The sequence below is a fragment of the Hypomesus nipponensis genome, chromosome 28 (genome assembly GCF_054491055.1).
Source record: "Hypomesus nipponensis isolate SF chromosome 28, ASM5449105v1, whole genome shotgun sequence".
Classification (NCBI taxonomy): domain Eukaryota; kingdom Metazoa; phylum Chordata; class Actinopteri; order Osmeriformes; family Osmeridae; genus Hypomesus; species Hypomesus nipponensis.
Window position 1 is genome coordinate 12,242,558 of NC_140388.1, and position 19,736 is coordinate 12,262,293.

General features: G+C 44.4%; 3 protein-coding genes across 4 annotated transcripts; 2 read left to right on the forward strand and 1 right to left on the reverse strand.

Annotated features, from left to right (window-relative positions):
• Positions 1-249: 249 nt before the first annotated feature.
• Positions 250-2,652, forward strand: mcidas (multiciliate differentiation and DNA synthesis associated cell cycle protein). The gene is made up of 6 exons (XM_084695229.1): positions 250-322; positions 442-521; positions 969-1,029; positions 1,306-1,532; positions 1,995-2,105; positions 2,218-2,652. Exons 1-6 carry the CDS (start codon positions 250-252, stop codon positions 2,650-2,652), a joined length of 987 nt encoding a protein of 328 aa, XP_084551355.1.
• A 5,651-nt stretch (positions 2,653-8,303) lies between these two features.
• Positions 8,304-10,052, reverse strand: gpx8 (glutathione peroxidase 8 (putative)). 2 transcript variants are annotated; one of them, XM_084694847.1, is made up of 3 exons: positions 9,802-10,052; positions 9,448-9,655; positions 8,304-9,272 (listed from the first exon to the last, which is right to left on the reverse strand). In XM_084694847.1, the coding sequence occupies exons 1-3, from the start codon at positions 10,006-10,008 to the stop codon at positions 9,109-9,111; spliced, it is 579 nt and encodes a 192-aa protein (XP_084550973.1). In that variant the 5' UTR covers positions 10,009-10,052; the 3' UTR covers positions 8,304-9,108. The 2 variants fall into 2 exon arrangements, with proteins under 2 accessions (XP_084550973.1, XP_084550972.1); XM_084694846.1 differs by having other exon boundaries at positions 9,394-9,655.
• Positions 10,053-11,854: 1,802 nt separating this feature from the next.
• Positions 11,855-18,625, forward strand: slc14a2 (solute carrier family 14 member 2). The gene is made up of 10 exons (XM_084695340.1): positions 11,855-11,912; positions 14,041-14,112; positions 14,212-14,401; positions 14,709-14,898; positions 15,059-15,187; positions 17,215-17,407; positions 17,567-17,714; positions 17,844-17,978; positions 18,076-18,125; positions 18,218-18,625. The coding sequence occupies exons 1-10, from the start codon at positions 11,889-11,891 to the stop codon at positions 18,623-18,625; spliced, it is 1,539 nt and encodes a 512-aa protein (XP_084551466.1). The 5' UTR covers positions 11,855-11,888.
• The last annotated feature ends 1,111 nt before the right edge of the window (positions 18,626-19,736 follow it).

Genomic DNA, 19,736 nt, shown 5'->3' on the forward strand with positions numbered 1-19,736 from the left:
TTTGGTTTTCGGCAAGACATTAGTAGCCTAACATCTGCCTGAAAATGCATGGGAATAGGACACATTTTGGGAATTCAAATAAGGTGGGGCATCATCACGAGAGAGTAGATCGGAAACAAACAATTACAGTGTAGCCTATAGAAAATACCGATAATTTTACGCATTACAACAAGTTACTAAATTGAAAAATAACCCATCTGTATATATCCTACATATTTGTTAATATAATTCTTCTTCAAGGCCAAACTGATGCTCCCGAGAAGCAGCAGTCCGGTCACGGTGTACGTGGACGCGGACCAGATCCCGTGCGTCGTTGAGGAAGGTATGTCTTGTTTAACTCACCGTTCAGCAGACGTCTTTTTGGAGCTATAGGCTATTTGTGGTGTACGTACCGCACGTGCACCGTCAGTTAACCTTTTTCCAATTTGATCGGTTGTACAGCCTTCGCAACGATTGCCTGGGACGACTTGGAAGAATGCACGTCTGTGATGCGACGAGATAATGACTCCCTTGGCTCGCAGGTAAAACAGCTTAGACACACACTCACACACATACACACACAGAGAGACAGAGAGAGGTTCAATTCAATCCATTTCGCTGAGTGAAAGCGCAGCGTTACATCAATCCATGACCTACGGTTAATATTTAACAGCTTAACTGTGGGGAGAGTGCAGGAATTTAGCACGAATTATGTGGTTGGCTTGTACCTCTCACCTATGGAAAGCTCCAGCAAGCGGCTTCAGCTTGACAAAAACAATTTGAACAAACCGACTGTCGCTCACACTAAAGCTGCTACTTTTACGTGACCACACACACAACCAGGATGACCACCCAGACATGCAACTCCATGTACTTACCAGTTTGGAGTTGGGATTTTCAGGTAGCCTAACGGTATATGTTTGGAAACCCTTGACTTTGATGCATTGTAAATGTATATAATCAACGCGTTTGTTATGTTTTTCGCACAGGTAAATGAATCGGTCGCAGATGAGCAAGATTTTGCAGACTACGCGTTTGATTTAATTGCAGGTAAGAAAACAACGAAGGTCTTTTTGACAGTGTGTAATTTCATAATTTACGGAGTTGCTTTTAAATCGAAAAGAAATAGTTTTCTGACCCTATTACTAAAGACGGTTAGGGGAAATATTTGTATAGGCTAGGTATTGCGTTATTAAATAAACATACCACAAGCATTTACAGTCTTACTGTGTTTGGATAGACAGACAGCATACATTTTAAAAAGCAATTACCCCATTTTACAACCAAGCCTCGATAGCTTACATTAAGCAACCATTTTCTCTTTAGATTCGCCTGGCACTTTGGAGAGCAGCTTCTCTCCTGCTGGGCTGGTACCATTCCAGGGCTGTATTATACCGCCACTCACCCCGCAGCACGACTTCTCGCCGGAGGCCTGCCCTCGCTACCCCTCCCCAGCCGAGGGACTGCCAAATGCCCACGACGAAGCCCTCTGGAGGGGCCTGGCCCAGTACCACCATAGAGCCCTGCAGGAGGCTCTGGACACCAGCAGCCAGGTGAGGAGACAGTTCGCAAGGCTGGATCAGGGTAAAGGCTGCATCCTGATCTGAAAATCGGTTCTATTCCATATGTTATAGACTTAGTCAATGGTTATAGGAATAATGTATTTAGTCCAAAATTTACAAATGTATTTACATTGTTTGATTTGACCCATTAAAGGAGTTATTAAGAGTAAAGTCTGGGTCACAGCCAAGTTCTCTTAAAACCTTGCAATGCAAAGATGTATTATCGGTTGGGAAAAAATCTATTTAAATCATTCTGAAATTTGTTTAGGTCGAAAAAAGATTAATTGTTTGAAACTACATTTCAAGGCTCAAATCATGATCTAAACAGTAATTGTCGAGTCTGAATCACAAAGGTCAGAGGTCAAAGAGGAAGGGGAAGTCCTGTGTGTCTGAGTCAGACAGAGACGTGACTGCCCTGACTGCGTAACACATTTGCCCTCCATGTTTGTGTAGCTTCACTTGACGGTCACCAAAAAGAAAGCTGAGATCAACTCCTTCCAGGAGCGGAATATCCATCTCATGGAACTTGCCAGCAGAGCCAAGCACCTTGCCTCTGTGCTCGATGTAAGTCTGCCTTGAGATCAACCCTCTTCTCATACATAACCTTGATTCTAAACTGATTTACAGGCTCGTTGCGTTGTTAAAAACCGACAGACACTGTGTTTGTCCCCTTCAGACGCTGATGAGCGGGAGGGAACCGTGTCGAGGTGCCACGCCCTCCCGTCACGGATCCGTCACGACGAGGAACTGCAAGAGGCCGCGATCGGACGAGGACTGCGAGACGGCGTCCGCCCCGGGCCTCGTGGACGACATTATTCGCGACATCAGCGAACGCTGCAACGCTGTCCTGCACCGCAACGCGAAAGAGCCGAAAGTGGATGACACAGAGGCCGTACAAATGTTCGGCTTGTTCTCTGGGTTACAGACCTCTGTTGCCACGGAGAAGGTTTCTCGCGGGGAAGGGTCTGAATCGCCACTTGATACGTCTTTTCGTACATCTGTCCAGGAACACAGCACCATTCGTACCCAGGCGTACCCACACGGACATTCCTTCACGTCCAGGACCCCACAAGGAGGATACTGCTTTCGCTGGGTACCCAAGCAGAGCTAGCAGTTAGTTAAAGTCAGCGGTTCCACAATCAAAGTATTCAACTGCTAGACTGCAATTCCAACAATATTTACAGTGCTGAACGCTTAAAAAGTTGTCACTTCAAAGCATCATGTTTTACGTTGACGCCTAGGGATGCCGTCGTGATAGATGTAGTCAAAATGTCTTAATGTAACTTGCTGCGCGTAATAGGTGGAATAATGCAGAGGAAAGATTGAAGGAAATGTATTGCCATAGCATTCTTAAACCGAGTTCCTTGTCAACACTGCCTATGACCTATTATGCCTACTGCCACTGACTGCATGGGCACGATTCATCCTGTTTCAAATAACCAACAAAAGCTGTAACAATGTCACATTCAATACCTCAGAAGCTGTTTTACCAGGGGCGTTGTTAGATATTAAGCCACTGGTCCCTATTCATATCCATATTTTCTTCCAAATTTGCTGCGCACAATGCACTACTCGCTATAGACACTCCCATTTCTTAACCCACTATACAACAGTTCAGGGACGCAAGTTTGATATCAGCTTTGGCAGGGACATCAATAGTTAAAGCGAGCATACACATTTTTTTCTGCATTCATTTGAGCGCAAATACTGTGTTTTTTGAGCTTTGTGTAATATTGTTTTTATGTTTTAGTCAAAATAAAATTATCGGTAGGCCTATCATTTAGAAACTATCTTTAGTTTTGTAATGTTTTCTTAGCCTACCTCAATTCAGAATTGTGTACTGAGCCCGACACCTGGACTTCTGTGTGCTGCAGTGGCTATTTGGCAAGAACAGAAGAACACACTGACATGGAATTCTGCTGGCATCGGTTAAACTGCTTGGATTTTACAAGCATTGATTGCGATACGGCATAATTTTTTTCCGGGATTATTATCTACATAAATGTACCAACTAAAAAGTATATTGTCAAGATTCAAACTTGAAATTTTACTGGGGCACAGCAGATTTATACTGGGGCACGTGCCCCAGTAAAAAGGGTCAAACAACGCCCCTGTGTTTTACTTTAATCATGAAATGTGATCAATTGTGTGTTTTAAAAAAAATAAAAAATATATATTTTCATGTAACGTCGCTATCTTCATTTGCTAATTGGGATGATTATTTTTTGTTCGGAAGAAGCATTTCAACATTAATCACAAAAATGGAAAGTACCAGGGGATCCATGAGGGCGCTGTCTTTGTTTGAGTAGCAAAACAAACGTTACCTCTTGACACTCTTGACCTGAAGGCACGTCCTCCCCATTCGTCTTGTAACACTAGGGGTGGTCTTAGGGGTGTCACAGAGAAATCCATTAAATTACCAGGCGTCCTTTCTGCCTTGTGGACCGGATTGTCTGCTTTAGACTAAAGACTAACCCTGAAAGGTTTGAGGGACATTGTCGAAACTTGAAACTGGCCACTTGAAAGTATCATTATTTTATGTCAATGATCGCTGGCTGTGGAGCAGGAAACATTCACTCAAATTGTGAAAACGGCCCACAGCTTCACACCCTTTTCCTACTATTTGACAAATGCTGAGTAAGAGTTAACATCTGAAGGAGAACATGAACAGGGAGCTACGTCTGATCGATCCAAGTTTGGTGATTTGACATTTGTGTCACATTGTGTTAACTCATGTCTGAGTAGAGCTGGTAGTAGTAGTAGCTGGGTTTGTGTGAGGTGAGCAGGTCCAGATTTGAATGTCAAACCGCTGCAGGACACCTGTTCAAACTCCTCACCAGCCGTCTGTTTGCTCAAGACCTCTGGAAACAAGACATAGGCCAGGCAGCATTTACAGTACTGCTATGAGCATGAGCATTTGTTTGAGGAGGATTTAACAGCATGAAGGAGATAAGGAGATACTGATAGAGGTTGGGGGCTGCTTGTATGAGTATCCGTGTTCATGGCTGTCGTGCCTCAGGACCAGATAAGATGTTGGTTACAATATCTGCCAAACAGGAGGAGTCACAGTGATGTGCAGATCTTTAACGCTAAGTGAGAAACCACAGGCTGGGTAAACAGAGAGAAGTGGAGGACTGAGATTGCTGTGTAGTAGATTTCAAAAGCGTTCACAAGGAGAGTTCATTTTACTCGTTGAGTGTTTACATAGGTTCACTCTCATGAGGTAGACCTATATAAACACTCATGGTGTTAAATTAAAAGTTTGCGGTAGTGACTTTTTTTCTCTCAATACAGGATCACATATGTATGTAAACTACTAAAGATAGACTGTTGCTCAAACACAGGCCAATGGATTAGCGTCTGGTGAAGAAAAAAAAGTTTGTGTTTTTTTGCCGTTCTCTTTCAGACTGATAAGAGAGGTTCCTGCAGGTGGGCATTGTAGAATCTGTCTTGTTATGTTTCGTTGCGACATTCAGGCCTTTAAAAGAGGGCCCATCATGATGACCTTGCGTTATTTCACCTTTGACTTTAACACATGCACGAGAACACACTCCTCTGCTGTGAAAAAATACAACAATCTGGATTTTGTTTATTATCAGACAGAGACAAATATGTCTACAGTAAAAAACACATAATAAGTAAATAATTATTATGGTATGATCGTCTGTTCATTTGTACCTTTTGCCACTATCTACCCCTCCAATGGCTTCCTGGCTTTCATTTGGTTTCATATTAGATTAGTTAGTGTTTATAGTGCAGGTTTTGTCTGTCTTCTATCATTTGATGTCAAACTAATTTCACAGTGTAACACTATTTCCACACATTCAACGTGTACCATATTTACTGTGACGTTTTACTACCGTGCTTATCACTGTTGAAATCTGTTTATCAATTGTTACAAGTCAGAGTTGGGCCACTGTTTGCATTCACAGTCGATAGGTATTTTTGTTCTTCATGAACCTAAACCTGCAGTTGAGGTTGTGACAGGTTAATAGCTAGTTTAGAATCGTAAGCTATATTTTATAAGAACAGCCCATCCCTTCTTTGGGTTAGTATAAGCTATGAGTGATATGAGTAACAAACGTTTCACATTCAAGGGTATAGGTATTATGGAATTTGAGAATAGCTCTACCCAACTGTAAAACAGTCCAACCCAGTCTCACCCGTCGAAGTGTTTTTGAGGTCAGGATTTAGTTTCTAAGATAATGTTTCCTTATAGCGCCTCCTTTTGGGCCCATGTAGCTAAACCTCACCTTAGTTAAAACTGTAAATATGTTTAATTGCTTCAGTGAAGCAAGACCGTTTGCGCTTAGCATGGCCATGGAGTCCTTTAAAGCACGCATCTTCACGTCAGCTTGTTTTAACACCCACTTGTAGCCATAACCGCTCTCCAAACAAATACGTTTCTCATTGACAGTTGGAACAATAACCGTGTATATTAACAACACGCGACAGGGGCAGCTTAAGAGTAATCCGTTACCACCAAACTGCGGGAGGTAAGAGGTAAAAAAAAAAGAGGGATAAATACGTTCCCAAGGTGACAGTCAAAACAGGCAGGACCCGTGGAGGAGTGTCTCCCCTGAACACAAGACAACAATATAATTCTCCATAACAGACACAGGACATTGGTTTGCGTAGACCAAACCAGTCCTACGGGAGCATTTGGACGATTTGTTCATGTGTTGGTTGGGTTAATGACAACATTAAGCAACAGCATCTCTCAAATCGCTCATTGAGTGCACCTGTTGCGGAGCCGGGGCAGGGGCGCGAGCGCATATGGAAATGGCAGGTGGCGAGGATAAATCCTTCTCGCGCCGTTAACCCATTTTAGCGCCATTCGGTGATTCTCATGCAGGGCGGGGCAGGGCATTGTCCTTGTTTTATGAGCCTATACTTTCTGTCATTATTGTTATTAATGCTATTTTAATACACTTAATGCTTTAATTCTCTAAATCATATTGGCCTATATTAAATTGAAACTAAAGGCCAGTTTAACTTGTAGAATAGCCTTCAATGCAGGTCCTTGCTACAAAAGAGCATCTATATAGTACATTCCCCTTATGTCTATATTCCCGCTTGACATGTTGCAGTCCAGCCCCAAACCCGCCAGTGCTATATAAACTTTACCGCGCCTTGTGCTACTTTGTCTTGATTAATTACTGTTAAGTAGGCTAGTGTATCCACAGTTGGTAGCCAAGGGAACCACTAACGTTTTAAATGGCTGAATTCCGTGTGTGAACCGTACATACCTCCGATACAGAACCATCCAATTGTATTGGTCAGACCGCTTCCCGCCCCAGCATCCGTGACTGCTGTGTATATATGGACACCGGACAGAGGAGTCTATAACAGGTGTGCTTGCTCTTAAGTGAGGACTGCGCTGCAAGTTGGGTCGATGTATGCCCGTCTCTGTCGAGTTTCTTATTAATTAGGCTTTGCAGTGGAAACTTAGACGAAAGTCCTTATTTAGAATATGAACCACAGTATAGGTGTGTTTGCAGCAGGCGGTGAATTAACAGGTTTTTAAGACTCAGGCTATGTCCAAGGAAACATCACGGGGATTTTACGGAAACATTCGTCAATTCAAAGCCTCTATAGAAATGGTAAGATTTTCCAGTGAAAATAGAATACGAATAAGTTATAGTCATGTGACGATTATTTGGGATCGATAGGAAAAAAGGGGTTTGGATAATGATGTGCTGGTGTGTAGGTACACTACTGTTGGCTGAGATATATAGACCTATTGCCTCTGTGATTGGTTATGAGGCAGTGTAATGTTAGCTGGTTCAAATACATTTCAGCTGACACTACAGCTGTTACCTAACCTCTCACCCACTCCACTGTAAAAATTAAGGATTGCAGCTCTTTCTTTTGCTCTCACAACACCTTCAGGATAAGGAAATTGTTATTATTGAGAACCACAAACTGTCACAGTAAGGTGTGGCCTATGCTTAATTACATGGCAACGGATGCTTGCTCAAATGGTTCTTTCAGACTGGTGAAACTGTAATGAATTTGTCTCTGTCAATTGAATAAATTAATGTAAAATACCCTCCTTTCGGTGTCCCTGTCCAAGGTGTCTGGAAGGCAGTGTCTTGTTATCTGGTTTGATTTCTTTGCCAGTTTACCTGCTGCTGCCGTCCAGCTGCTTCTGTTTACATACGGGAATCTAGGCTGTAGTGATATTTACATTTATGTTTTATTCATTTAGCCGACGCTTTTATCCGAAGTGATCCAAATAGTGCGTATAAAGCACAGAGTGCAGAAGATACCGAATGAGGAGTAGCCTATAGTTTAGCGGTCAGAGTCAAGGACCAGTATGTGTTTATACCAGCCATCTCATTTTATCTACTGTTTGTGCCCAGGAAACTTAAAATGCTTAAAATGACAACAGTTTCGAGTCAGCTATCTGTGAAACTAAAATATTGTTGTTTAAAGCCATAGAAGCGTCAGAACAGATCTGTGTCTCAGTTTGACAGTGCTGTGTCAGCTGTCTGTTTTCCATTTAGCCGCTACGCATGCTTCCATACCACGGCAAGGGATGACATCCAGACCAATCCAGAGGTCTTCTAACCAAGGTACACAAGTTGCTGAACCACTTAGTTACCGCGTACATTTATTATTTAAACAGTTTTTTTTTTTATTACTCTTATCTAGCAGAGCACTTAGATAATGTTAAATGTATCTTTGTTTATTAGACTCTTTATAGCGGTGTTTTAAAGTGTTCAGGTATGTTGAAGTGTCAGAGAGGCTCAGAGCAAAAAGATTCCACGTTTGTATTCAAAAGTTTTTTTTTCAATAAAAAAGGGGTTCACCAGCTAAACAGCTTTAAACTCAAAGAGTTGGGACAGTAACAAAAATCCTCTATATCCTACCGGCACAGGTGCAACATAAGCCTGATACACAATCATCAATAAGTACACATGGCTTTTAACATCTGAACAGATTATAAGAAGCAGCAGGTCTACTCTTTGTAAGCATGTCCTTAATAAAAACTTTCACGGGTCTTGAAGCAAGACATCTCTGACATCAGAATAAACTTTACTCCAGTCAGCTGATTTTGGAAGAGGATGTGAATCTATAGAAATGCAGCTGGAGGTACATGTATAAAATAAAGGCTTTAGTTGACGGTCAAACAGTGTCTTTTGTGACTATTTAACTACCGCATGTTTATCTAATGTTGTCTAATGTTGTTACTGTTCAGATCATATATCATATAAATGACAGGTAAAAACAATGGTTCTCAGGCCACAAGGTAAGACAAATACTTGTGTGCAGTTTGACGCAGCAGGAAACAACAGGCATGCATCAGTTGACACAATACTTTCAGACGCATCTTAAACTTAACATGATTGGCCAGTGGTTACTGATGATGGACTAATTGCCAGAGTAACATAAGCATACTTGGCCCCATTTAATCTGACAACACTATCCATCATCATAATGATTCCTTACCATGAGTCACCGGAAACAATTAATTGTGTTCTTAGAGGTCCTTCTCATTCTTCAACTTGCACACTGGAAGCTACCTAAGACTCTAAACAGTTCTTATATATCAAAGAACGTGCTAAAGCTCCACTCTTTTCTTCAGGATAATGTCTCGCACAAGAGATACTGCCTCTTCACGCACGCTGAGGATGTTTTCTTCAGGTTTCCAGAACCGCACCACCTTCCCCTCTGGATTCACGAGAAATTTCCAGAAGTTCCACCGAGGTACTTTTTGGACAGAATCTGTATGTTGGGATAGAAAGAAAGTGTGAGAATTTGGAAACTCCATGTGTGACATTCCTATGCCTCCGCCTTCGACGTCTATCAAGGTGAACTGATTCCTTTGCCCTAGAGTAGAGTTTACCTGTGATAAATTTAAACGCAGGGTCGGGGTCGGAACCCAATATTTTGATCTTACTAAAGAAGGGGAACGTTACGCCGTAGGTGGTCTTGGCAAAGCTTTCAATGTCGTAGCTGTTCCCTGGTTCTGTTTCCCCGTATTGTCCACAGGGGAAAGCGAGCACATTGAAATGCGATGTTCCCAACTCCTTGTGGAGGTCTTGCAGTGTGCGATAGTTCAGCTCAGTGTGTTCGCTATGACTTGCCACGTTTACAACCAGGGAAACCTGCGTAAACACAAAATAATTGTACAACATTTGAATGTATGACTCACAAATATGAATAAAAAAGTCTACGACTTTGACGTGTGTGCGCAATTGGTGTATGAACTTGAATTATTGAAGTTAACTGTAAAACGCTGATCTGGACTTACTTTTCCTCGGTATCTCTCCAAGGAAACCGTCCTCCCTTTCGCGTCCTTCACTTCGAAAGAATATAAATCTTTTGGTTTTCTTGACTTGGCAAGTTTGGTCTGTAGCAGAAATAGACACCCCACGCTGACCATCAGACTAAAAAGAACGGTAAACATTCGTGCTTTTGGGGCCGTGGTCTTCGTAGGGTAGCCCCCCAAAGCCTCCATCTTGGAGGCGGTGGTCAACTATACCAAGTCAAGTTGTAAAACAACGTGTGTCTGACGCTAAGAATGGGCGGACGATACTGTCTGAAGCTTATCCTTTGTGCCGTAAACACAAAAAAAAAAACATGAAAACGTAGATCACACTGACATCTGCTGGTTTGCAAAAATGAAAGCATTTATTTAAACCCGAGACCACAGACAAAATTACGGCACACTTTGTACTTGACTAAACGCACATGCCCTTCAAACTACAATGTATGCAGGCTTTATATTGTGTGTATTGCATAGCCCTAATCTACAGGGATGGAGGTCTCTGGATGGTTCAGACTGGGCCTGTTGAAGGGTTTGAGTTCAGGGCTGGGAGGAGTGCATGAAGGGGCCACTTCCTACCTCCGTCCACTAGAGGACAGTATTACACGTCCTCTGATCCCAGCAGCGCCGAAGCCACCTTCCAGCACCTCACCAACAGGCAGTGTTGGGGAGTAACGGATACATGTACCGGCGTTACGTATTCAGAATACAGGTGTTAAGTCACTGTATTCCGTTACAGTTACAATTTAAATAGTTGGTATTTAGAATACAGTTACATTGTTGAAATCAATGGATTTCATTACGATACTTATCTGTTTCACGAGTTTATTCACTCTCTAAATAAATTAAGGCAACACCATGCATTTCCCAGAACATCTATCTGGTGGTTTCTACACTGTACGAACACAACCAGGCCTACATCTATCACTCCCATGTCATTGCCTCCCGTTCTTTCCTTCTGCAATGCTATTGGCCAAGACAATGCATGGCCATCACATGCACGGGGAATGCAAACACACGAACCATCGATGGCCAAAACATTACTCTCATCCACTCTCAAGTAGTTCGGGAAACGCGCGTAAGAAATAACGATGGTTCGTTACTTTGCTAGAAGAGAACCCTCGTAACAACTAAGATCCATCGTTATCGGGAAACGCAGTTTAGTAAGCAAGATTTGATGGCCGCATTCCTGCACTTAAATGTGGAAGTAAACCAACCAAGTAATCCAAGTATTCAGAATACCTTATTCAGATTGAGTAACGTAACGGAATACGTTACAAAATACATTTTACATCTGTATTCTGTAACGAAATACGTTTTGAAAGTATCCTCCTTCCCAACACTGCCAACAGGTGACATGACAAGTCTAGTGAAACCTGCATCCGTCATAGTGTCAGATGCTGCAGGTCTGTCACTTGGAATTCTACATATCACATTAGCATTTTTAGTGACATAAAAAGTGACGCACAAGTGCATTTAGAAGGTATGGCTGGCTGGCTGCCCTGTATTCACCCCCACCAGCATTGCTGCTTCTACACCTGAGGAAACTTCTAGAATCCACCCTGCCTAGTTTTTGTCTAGCGATGACTAGATGTCTGTGGTGGTTGTGATTACTACAGCATCGCAGAAGGACTGTTATATAACTCTAAATGTGCTTCAACGACTAAACAGCGACTGGGAAACTCAAACCAAGGATTTGCTAGCAGTTTCTCAAAGCACACTTAAACCTAAATAAACCTTTCCCCTTTGAAATGGGCGTCTATCCTGTCTCCCAGCAACAGGATGTCTCTACAGGAGCTAGGCTGGAACAAAAGGTTCAGTACAGCAGGATGATAAAACACTTGGCTGCAGCATATGCAGCAGTGTGCCATGGAATGTGGTTACTGTGTGTGTGTGTGTGTGGTGTGTGGTGTGTGTATGTGCATATCAATCAGCGAGTTCAATCAGTTCTGTGAGGAACAGGAGGAGGATGAAGAGGAGGAGCTGTCGTCTTATATAAAAGTAGATATTTTCCCAAAGCCTCTGACAGCACAGCGGACACACACAGGACCTGCCATCACCTGCTGGGACATATGCCTGGGTCACACCAGCCCCAGGTAAACCCACCTCCCACAGAGACTGACACAGATACTGTAGGTGAGAAATGAAATAACTATATATATAGCTGGTTGTTGTGTTGTGTTCGCACCCGGGGCGTCTGTCTATACTCTTAGACACGGCTCTCTTTTGTTGATCAGTTGTTTGTGGTCAGTTGTAACTGATTTAACTACTTTTACTCGCTGTTAATTATATTATTGTTGCTTGCTTTCCTCCAGGTACACATTAGCACATTCAAGGATCATGTTGTTTAATTGACATTTGTTGAACTACATGCTCTTCTGGTTCTACCCATTGACACTTATATGCTTGTCACAATGTCTGCTTCATGTTTTGGCTATCCGCAATGTTTTGGGGGCTATCTCGTTGGTTATGATCATTGACCTATACACTTTTTGTAAAGCTCTGTCTTGTAAGTCGTTTTGGATAAAAGCGTCTGCTAAATGACTAAGGGTGGAACAATATATCGTAATACAAATGTTTCACAATATGTATCGTAGAGTTATGGCAATATTTTTACAATATGATGTCGTTTAATCCTATTGGTTGAGCTACTTGCTCGCAACCTGCTCCTGACCTACTATTTCTGCGTTCACAGAAATCGCTTGAACTGAGTTAACTAAATTGTATTTACAACAAAGAAAATTAATGAAAATGTTTAATGTTTTGAAAATAAATCTGTTTAATTTCAGTTTCATTTAAAATGTTGTTCAAAATATCGTGATAAGTATTGTATCGTACACCCAGTATTGTGATACGTATTGTATCGTGAGCTAAGTGTATCGTTACACAGCTGTTAATGACTAAATGTAAATGATTTATTGCTAAGAAATTAGCAGTTTTCCGTTTCTGTGGTGTGGTGGTGCTGAAACAACACAGAACGAAGACAATTAACATCACACTCCCAATGCAGCATATTACAGAATATACAACAAATTATATGTTACCAATGCTATCATAATTAAACTAATATTATACGTTCTATTAACATTATATTAATCAAATCTGACCACGATCGAAAACTAAACTTAACATTCCACATCGCAGTATAGGCATACACAATGCTCCGACCGCTACATTGGACTAGGCTATTTATAAACTTTACAGAATTAAATAAGGTTAAACAATCAGAGGACTAAGAACAACAACCAAACAACTTACTTTTATCGTGAACGCGCCATTTTGCTAAATTAAAGATTTCTCACTGCGAGCATAAAAAGAAAACTTAGTGCGGTATTACTGCAGAACACCACCGTAATTTCGACTACCTAAAAGTCTGTTGACAAGCGTACTTGGTCTCCTATTGGCTGATCCCACCAGCCTTTCTTACAGATATAGACGCTGGTAGAAGCCAGAAGATGAGTCTAAATGTGATGGGCAGGGTGCAGGACAGTTACATTCTACAAACTTTTTTTAAGGCAAACCTTTTCTTTGACGTTGTGACGGTTTGGTTTTCGTGTTCTCTCTCTGCTTTGTAGACCGTGAAGGTAATTATGTTTAGTGGTTTTAGTTGAAGGAATACCGTCGAATGAATTAATGACTGTTCAGTTGAGAGACATCTCAGATTGTGTCTGTCACAAGGGGCAGGGAGGACCCAAGCGCGAGGACACAAGAAAGACCGCTATACATACAGTATGTATAAGACATATCTAAGTAACAGTAATGCATATACTCCCTACTCTGGAACATTTCCTCTGGAATTGTACAAGTCCATTAAGGCTAAAAAATTCAAATGGCTTGGTGTCGCAACAATTTTACACACAGGAATTACATAACATTCACCGGACTAGGTCTAGGTCAGTTAATAAGTAGGTCAATAACAATAATTCTCTCATTTTCATTGACTTCTAACAGTGCAGAAGATTGGGATAGGTCTTGTGAGCAAACATTTCAGTTACTTATTTCCATGGTTCTTGAATTCTCTCTTGAAAAATATAAAACTTGATTTGGTTATGCGGGTAGAGTCGATCGATGTTTAAATCACAGAGGAATTAAATGTTTAATGATGATATCTTCATGTTTTTCTTTGTATTTTTGTAAATGATCTAACCTCATTGTTTAATTGTCCTGTATCATTAAAGGTTGACTGAAAAAAGATACAAAACCCGTCTTCTGTTCTCTCTCCAGGATAGCCCAGATAACAACCTGAGGTACAACGTTATCTCCTGGCTTGGACACTCCCCAAACATTGACTCTACGGTAAGACTGGACAGGACTAGACCAGGCTGTATTTTTTCCTTTTATGACGACGTGTTGTCGGGTCACACTCCTCGCCTCTGAGAATCTCTCTCCTTCCAGCAGTACCTCCAGCAGCTGCAGCCCTTGATGTCCGACCTGGAGGCAGAGGCAGGAGGGGGGCCTGAGGGGAGCCCGGCCCAGGGAGAGAAGCCCCCGGCTGGTCAGGCCTGGCACAGGGCCAGGGGACACATCCTTCAGGGAGTGTCCTACTTCTCAGGAGACATGGAGGCCTTCGGGGAGTGGATGAAGAGTAAGAGAAGGAGTTTTCCCCCTGGCAGACACACACGGCTTCTACAGGGAGGGTCTACCTCGTAGGAAAAGACTATAGGGTTGTGAGGGCTCGACAGAAAGTCTTTCATGAGTCTTTCTAATCGGCGGAACAAACACACACACACAGCACTCTCAGCCCAGTGGCACAATGCAAAAACCAAACACCCAAGAATATCAAATCATATGATAAACTGATGAACTGATAAACAGATTGTTATTATCAGCTTAAAACCGGGTGAAGTCTAGTGAATCCAACCTCACTGACCCTCCCTCCCTCCCTCCCCCAGATCAGGTCTTCCTGCTCCAGCTGTGTGACTGGGTGCTGCGTGGGGCTGCCCAGGTGATGTTTGTGAACAACCCTCTGAGTGGGGTGATCATCTTCGCAGGGCTTGCCTTGCAGAACCCCTGGTGGGCTCTCAACGGCTTCACCGGGACCCTGTTCGCCACCATCTCTGCTCTCATACTCAGACAGAACAGGTATGTGTGTGTTTATGTGATGGAGGCCAACATACAAATTTCCCAAAAGAACAGGCTGTCCCGTTCTACATTCCTAGACATTCTCAGGAGACGAAGGTCAACGGTTTTCATTAACTGTGTGTGTGCGTACGTGTGCCTGTGTGTGTGTGTGTGCGTGTAGGGGGGCTATTGCTGCAGGTCTGTATGGATATAACGGGATCCTGGTGGGCCTGCTGATGGCTGTGTTCTCCAACGCAGGAAACTGGTACTGGTGGCTACTGCTGCCCAACATCTTCATGTCCATGGCCTGGTGAGTGTGTGTGTGTGTATGTGTGTGTATACATATGTGTGTGTGTGTGTATACTGTAGCAACCCATGGGACTTGAAGACCAGATACACAATAAAATAAGACTCAGACACAGGGGGGGTTAACATAAATTGGTCTTTACTATAAGAGTTCAGGGTAAGGGTAGTGGGACAAACTTTAGATTAGGGGTCTGTAGTCCTTCAAGGAGTGTGGTTCTGGGGGGGTCAAAGCAGAGGGAAAGGTTAGTTGCAACGCTCCTCCAGGGTTGCGGCCTCGGGCTGGCTCCCCTTTAAGCCCTGGCCTGATTGCCTGATGGGCTCCAGGTGTGACCAGTGCCATGTGCCCAGTGGCTGCAGCACCTCGACAGGCAGGTAGAATCACCTCCCCCAATCAGAGTCGATGGACCCGCATCCCGGGCCGGATTGGCTGGTCTGACTCCCCCTGGTTTGCTACGATACATTTGTGTGTGTGTGTGTGTATACATATGTGTGTGTGTCATATCTGATGTTGGGCAAAACAACCACGCCCCCCCCTCAGTGTTCCACCCCTCTTCTTAACCAATCGCTGCTCTCCGTGAAAACATCCCAAAAACGTTGTCAGTACCTGGAAAGTGCGAGCGCATCTCTTATCGCCCAGCTCATCAAATGAAGAAAACGCCTCAGGTGGTGACGATGTTCGTCTGATTTAAGACCTTCAAGTCAGGGGCTAAATGACTGTTTTACCTCTCCCGGGGTGTGTGGTGCATGTTTCACAGTGACAGTGCGGTCTGCAAGTGACCTAGTTAGACGGGTCTCGACTGTGTCGGAGGTGGAGATCATATCGGACCTGCTAGTGGTGTCATTCCTCTGATATCAGTCTCATGCCGTGCACAGTAGCTGGTTTTATGAAACCGCTGGTTATGACTCAATCTTACATGTACACTGGCGATGTCGCTCGCCCCGCTCCTTTGATCTGATGGCGCCAACTCACAAGGTCGTCATGGTCACCACGCCCTAGTTATCATCGGGGAGAGACGCCAGGCGATAGGCCACGCATCTCCACAGCCGCGCCCCTGTCGTACGTTACCCTGCTGTAGAGAGGCAGAAGGAGGACACACACACGCTCACACACACACGCTCACACACACACACACGCTCACACACACACACAGCATCTAGTGTTTATGAAAGGGAGTGATGGAGAGATAGTAGGTCTATCTACAGCGAGTGTGTGTTTTTGTGTGTTTGTGTGTGTGTGTGTGTGTGTGTGGAATGAGCATTCCAGAGATAATTAGGCTCAGGTCCTCTGTACCTCAGTGTACCTTGAACCAACCTGAAGATCTCGGCTGGAGGTCACCATGGAGGAGCAGGAGGAAGAGGAGGAGGAGGAGAAGGAGGAGGTCTGGGTGTGGGATAATCTTTAACCCGTCTTTAAACTCTGAGTCAATTCAATTTTTAAATTCCAGTTTATTGTCATATGTACAGGACACACAAGTATACAAGTACAATGAAAAGCTTTGTGAAAAGTCACATGAAGACTGAGATATCAACCTTATCTGATCTGGATGCAAGAAATAGAAAATTAAATTGCATCCTGAACCTGCTCACCTGCCGGTCATGACCTTCTGCAGTAACCGTTCCACATTCCGTATTGAGCGTGCATCCAGGAAGTAAACCTTAAACACGTGTCACGCTGAGCTGTCGAAGATCAGGCCAACAGGTGTGACATCTGATGCAGAGATATGGGGGAGCGTGTTGTGCAGGTGTGCATTCCCCTGACGCACCCTCCCTCCTCCCCTCTCCTCATCCCCCTCCTCCCCTCTCCTCATCTCCCTCCCTCCCTTTCCTCATCCCCCTCCCTCCCTTTCCTCATCCCCCTCCCTCCCTCCCTCCCTCCCTCCCTCCCTCCCTCCCTCCCTCCCTCCCTCCCTCCCTCCCTCCCTCCCTCCCTCCCTCCCTCCCTCCCTCCCTCCCTCCCTCCCTCCCTCCCTCCCTCCCTCCCTCCCTCTCTCCCCTCATCCCATTCTTCTCATCCTCCTCTACCTCTCTCAGTCCTATCGTGTCTAGTGCCTTGGCTTCCATAAACAGTCGCTGGGACCTGCCTGTGTTCACTCTGCCCTTCAACATCCTGGTGTGCCTGCACATGGTGGCCACTGGCCACTACAACCATCACTTCCCCCAGGTGCTTATCCAGCCTCGCTCCCAGCTGGCCAACATCTCCTGGGAGCAGGTAGACGTGGCCAAGGTCAGTATGTGTGTGTGTGTGTGTACGGTGATGTTTTTAGGCCGGGGAGAAACTTGGAATTATTTGGGATTTTGCATCGGGTTTACAGTGACAGTTGTGATCGCGAGAATGGATCTGTGCTAAAGCTTGTCTCCCTCTCTATCTCCCTCTCTCCCCCAGCTCTTCAGAGCAGTGCCTGTGGGGATCGGTCAGGTGTACGGCTGTGATAACCCCTGGACTGGAGGGCTCTTCATCCTCTCCCTGGTCATCTCCTCGCCCATCACCTGTGCTCACGCTGTCATAGGGTCAGCCGTGGGCATGGTCTCAGGTACACACCTGCACACACACACACGCTCTCACACTCACGCTCTCATACCCACACAATCTCACACTCATCAGAGAAAACGAAACAGCTTACTGAAGTGTGTGTGTGTGTGTGCATGTGTGTTACCATCAGGTCTGGCCCTGGCGGCTCCGTTTGAGGATATTTACTTCGGCCTGTGGGGGTACAACTGTGTTCTGGCCTGCATTGCCATCGGAGGCATGTTCTACGGACTCACCTGGCAGGTCCACCTGCTGGCCGTCACCTGTGGTGAGTCACACTGTGACCTCACGCTGAACCTATATTAACCCCTCTCTGACCTCTCTGACCTCTCTGACCTGGTCTCTGTCTTTTCCCCCCCCGTCAGCTTTCTTCTGCGCCTACCTGGGCTCGGCCATCGCTAACATCATGTCCAGGGTATGTGCTGACACACACACAAACACACACTGACAGGAGACACACAACCTTCCTTTATCTCTTCTTTAAGTGTGTGTGTGTGTCTGTTTCAGTTTGGGCTCCCAGCATGCACCTGGCCTTTCTGTCTGTCGGCTCTGACCTTCCTGCTCCTCACCACGGAGTCGAACAGCATCTTCAAGCTGCCGCTGGCCAATGTGACATACCCCGAGAAGAACCTGAGATTCTTCTGGAGGCTCCGCAAGACCGAGAGGATGGAGAGGGAGGAGAAGGAGAGAGAGAAAGAGGAGAAGCAGAAAGAGAAAGAGGAGAAGCAGAAAGAGAAAGAGAGAGAGGAGAAGCATCTAGTGAAAGAGAGAGAGGAGAAGCAGATAGAGAATGAGAGGGAAGAAGAGGAGAGGGAGGAGGAGAGAGAGGAGGAACTCAGTTTTGAGATGGAGATGTTGGAGGAAGGGAGGAGCAGGGAGGAGGGGGGGGAGGAGGGGGGGGGAGGGAGACAATGAACTCAGCGACAAGCAGGCACCCGAAGCAGATCAGAATAAAGATTACTGCACTACATGTCAGATACACACACACACACACACACACACAGTGTCAGTGAGTATGTGTGTGTGAGAGAGAGCAGGGATAACCTATAGTAACCTATAAAGAAGTCTACACAGTAGGAAATCACACCATGTCTTTCTGAAATGCTACCATCAGTGAATCTATCGTTTTACTTTGTGATATATGTTGAAGGAGACTCACATTAAAAGTTTATATTTTTTCTAAAACACCGACTCAGAAAACTTTATTCCTTGAAGTTGTCACAACACTCCAATACACACTCTTGTCAAGCACCCCGCATGCTCGCACACACACACACCCACACACACCGACATGTCTCATCATACAGGACAGTGTCCATACAGAACAAAGAGCCCGCATATCTTTTAAGATACACCATAAATCATACCACGTGAAGCCCTTCTTGGTGTCCCTAGACAGCATTCTCAGAATTCTAATAAGTTCCCCAGAAGAAAGGTCTGTTCAAAGCCATCATCCCCACCCTGATGACACGATACAGTGCATGTGTCTCCTGCTGCGCCCGTGAGCAGGTGACACACCTGGTGGACGTCTCAGTCCTGTCAGGAACCTCAGAAAGTCTGAAACCTGATACCTGGGGTGGGTGTAGCTTGGTGGTTAGAGCAGTGTTTCTCAAACTTTTTTAGACCAATGACCACTTAGCCAATGAATAAAAACTTGCGGACCATCTAACTAAATAGTATATTTAGTACATTTGATTTCGACACTTGATGCAAAAATTTTTGGCCATTATTTGAGCGCGGAATTGTTTTTTGAGCTTTATTTAAAATAAATATAGCGGTTTTTCAATTGGTAAAACCTTGTCTAGTGATGCCATCACTCCGGCCCTGCTCCCATCCATCCTTGCTGACGCGTATCGTTACGGTTGGGCCGCCGGTAGCCTATCTGAGAAAAAGTTTTGGAAAAGAGAGGTTATGGACCCAACCAACTCTATTTGGGAGGGGAGAACTCCCTCACATGGTACAACCCGTGCAGAGGCTGCAGCGTCAGAATGCGGAACGTGTGTAGTTCTCTTCATTCCGAGTTGTA

What these genes read in the sequence shown, in the direction of transcription:
- slc14a2 (XM_084695340.1), top strand. Translation starts at nt 11,889, where the DNA reads ATGCCTGGGTCACACCAGCCCCAG. An exon ending in CTCATACTCAGACAGAACAG is followed by an intron (nt 14,899 to 15,058) that starts GTATGTGTGTGT and finishes GTGTGCGTGTAG; the next exon opens with GGGGGCTATTGCTGCAGGTC. An exon ending in AGCAGGTAGACGTGGCCAAG is followed by an intron (nt 17,408 to 17,566) that starts GTCAGTATGTGT and finishes TCTCTCCCCCAG; the next exon opens with CTCTTCAGAGCAGTGCCTGT.
- gpx8 (XM_084694846.1), bottom strand. Translation starts at nt 10,008, where the DNA reads ATGGAGGCTTTGGGGGGCTACCCTACGAAGACCACGGCCCCAAAAGCA. An exon ending in TGGAGAGATACCGAGGAAAA is followed by an intron (nt 9,656 to 9,801) that starts GTAAGTCCAGAT and finishes GTGTTTACGCAG; the next exon opens with GTTTCCCTGGTTGTAAACGT. An exon ending in TGCGTTTAAATTTATCACAG is followed by an intron (nt 9,273 to 9,393) that starts GTAAACTCTACT and finishes CCCAACATACAG; the next exon opens with ATTCTGTCCAAAAAGTACCT.
- mcidas (XM_084695229.1), top strand. Translation starts at nt 250, where the DNA reads ATGCTCCCGAGAAGCAGCAGTCCGGTCACGGTGTACGTGGACGCGGAC. An exon ending in CCCGTGCGTCGTTGAGGAAG is followed by an intron (nt 323 to 441) that starts GTATGTCTTGTT and finishes TCGGTTGTACAG; the next exon opens with CCTTCGCAACGATTGCCTGG. An exon ending in CTCTGGACACCAGCAGCCAG is followed by an intron (nt 1,533 to 1,994) that starts GTGAGGAGACAG and finishes ATGTTTGTGTAG; the next exon opens with CTTCACTTGACGGTCACCAA.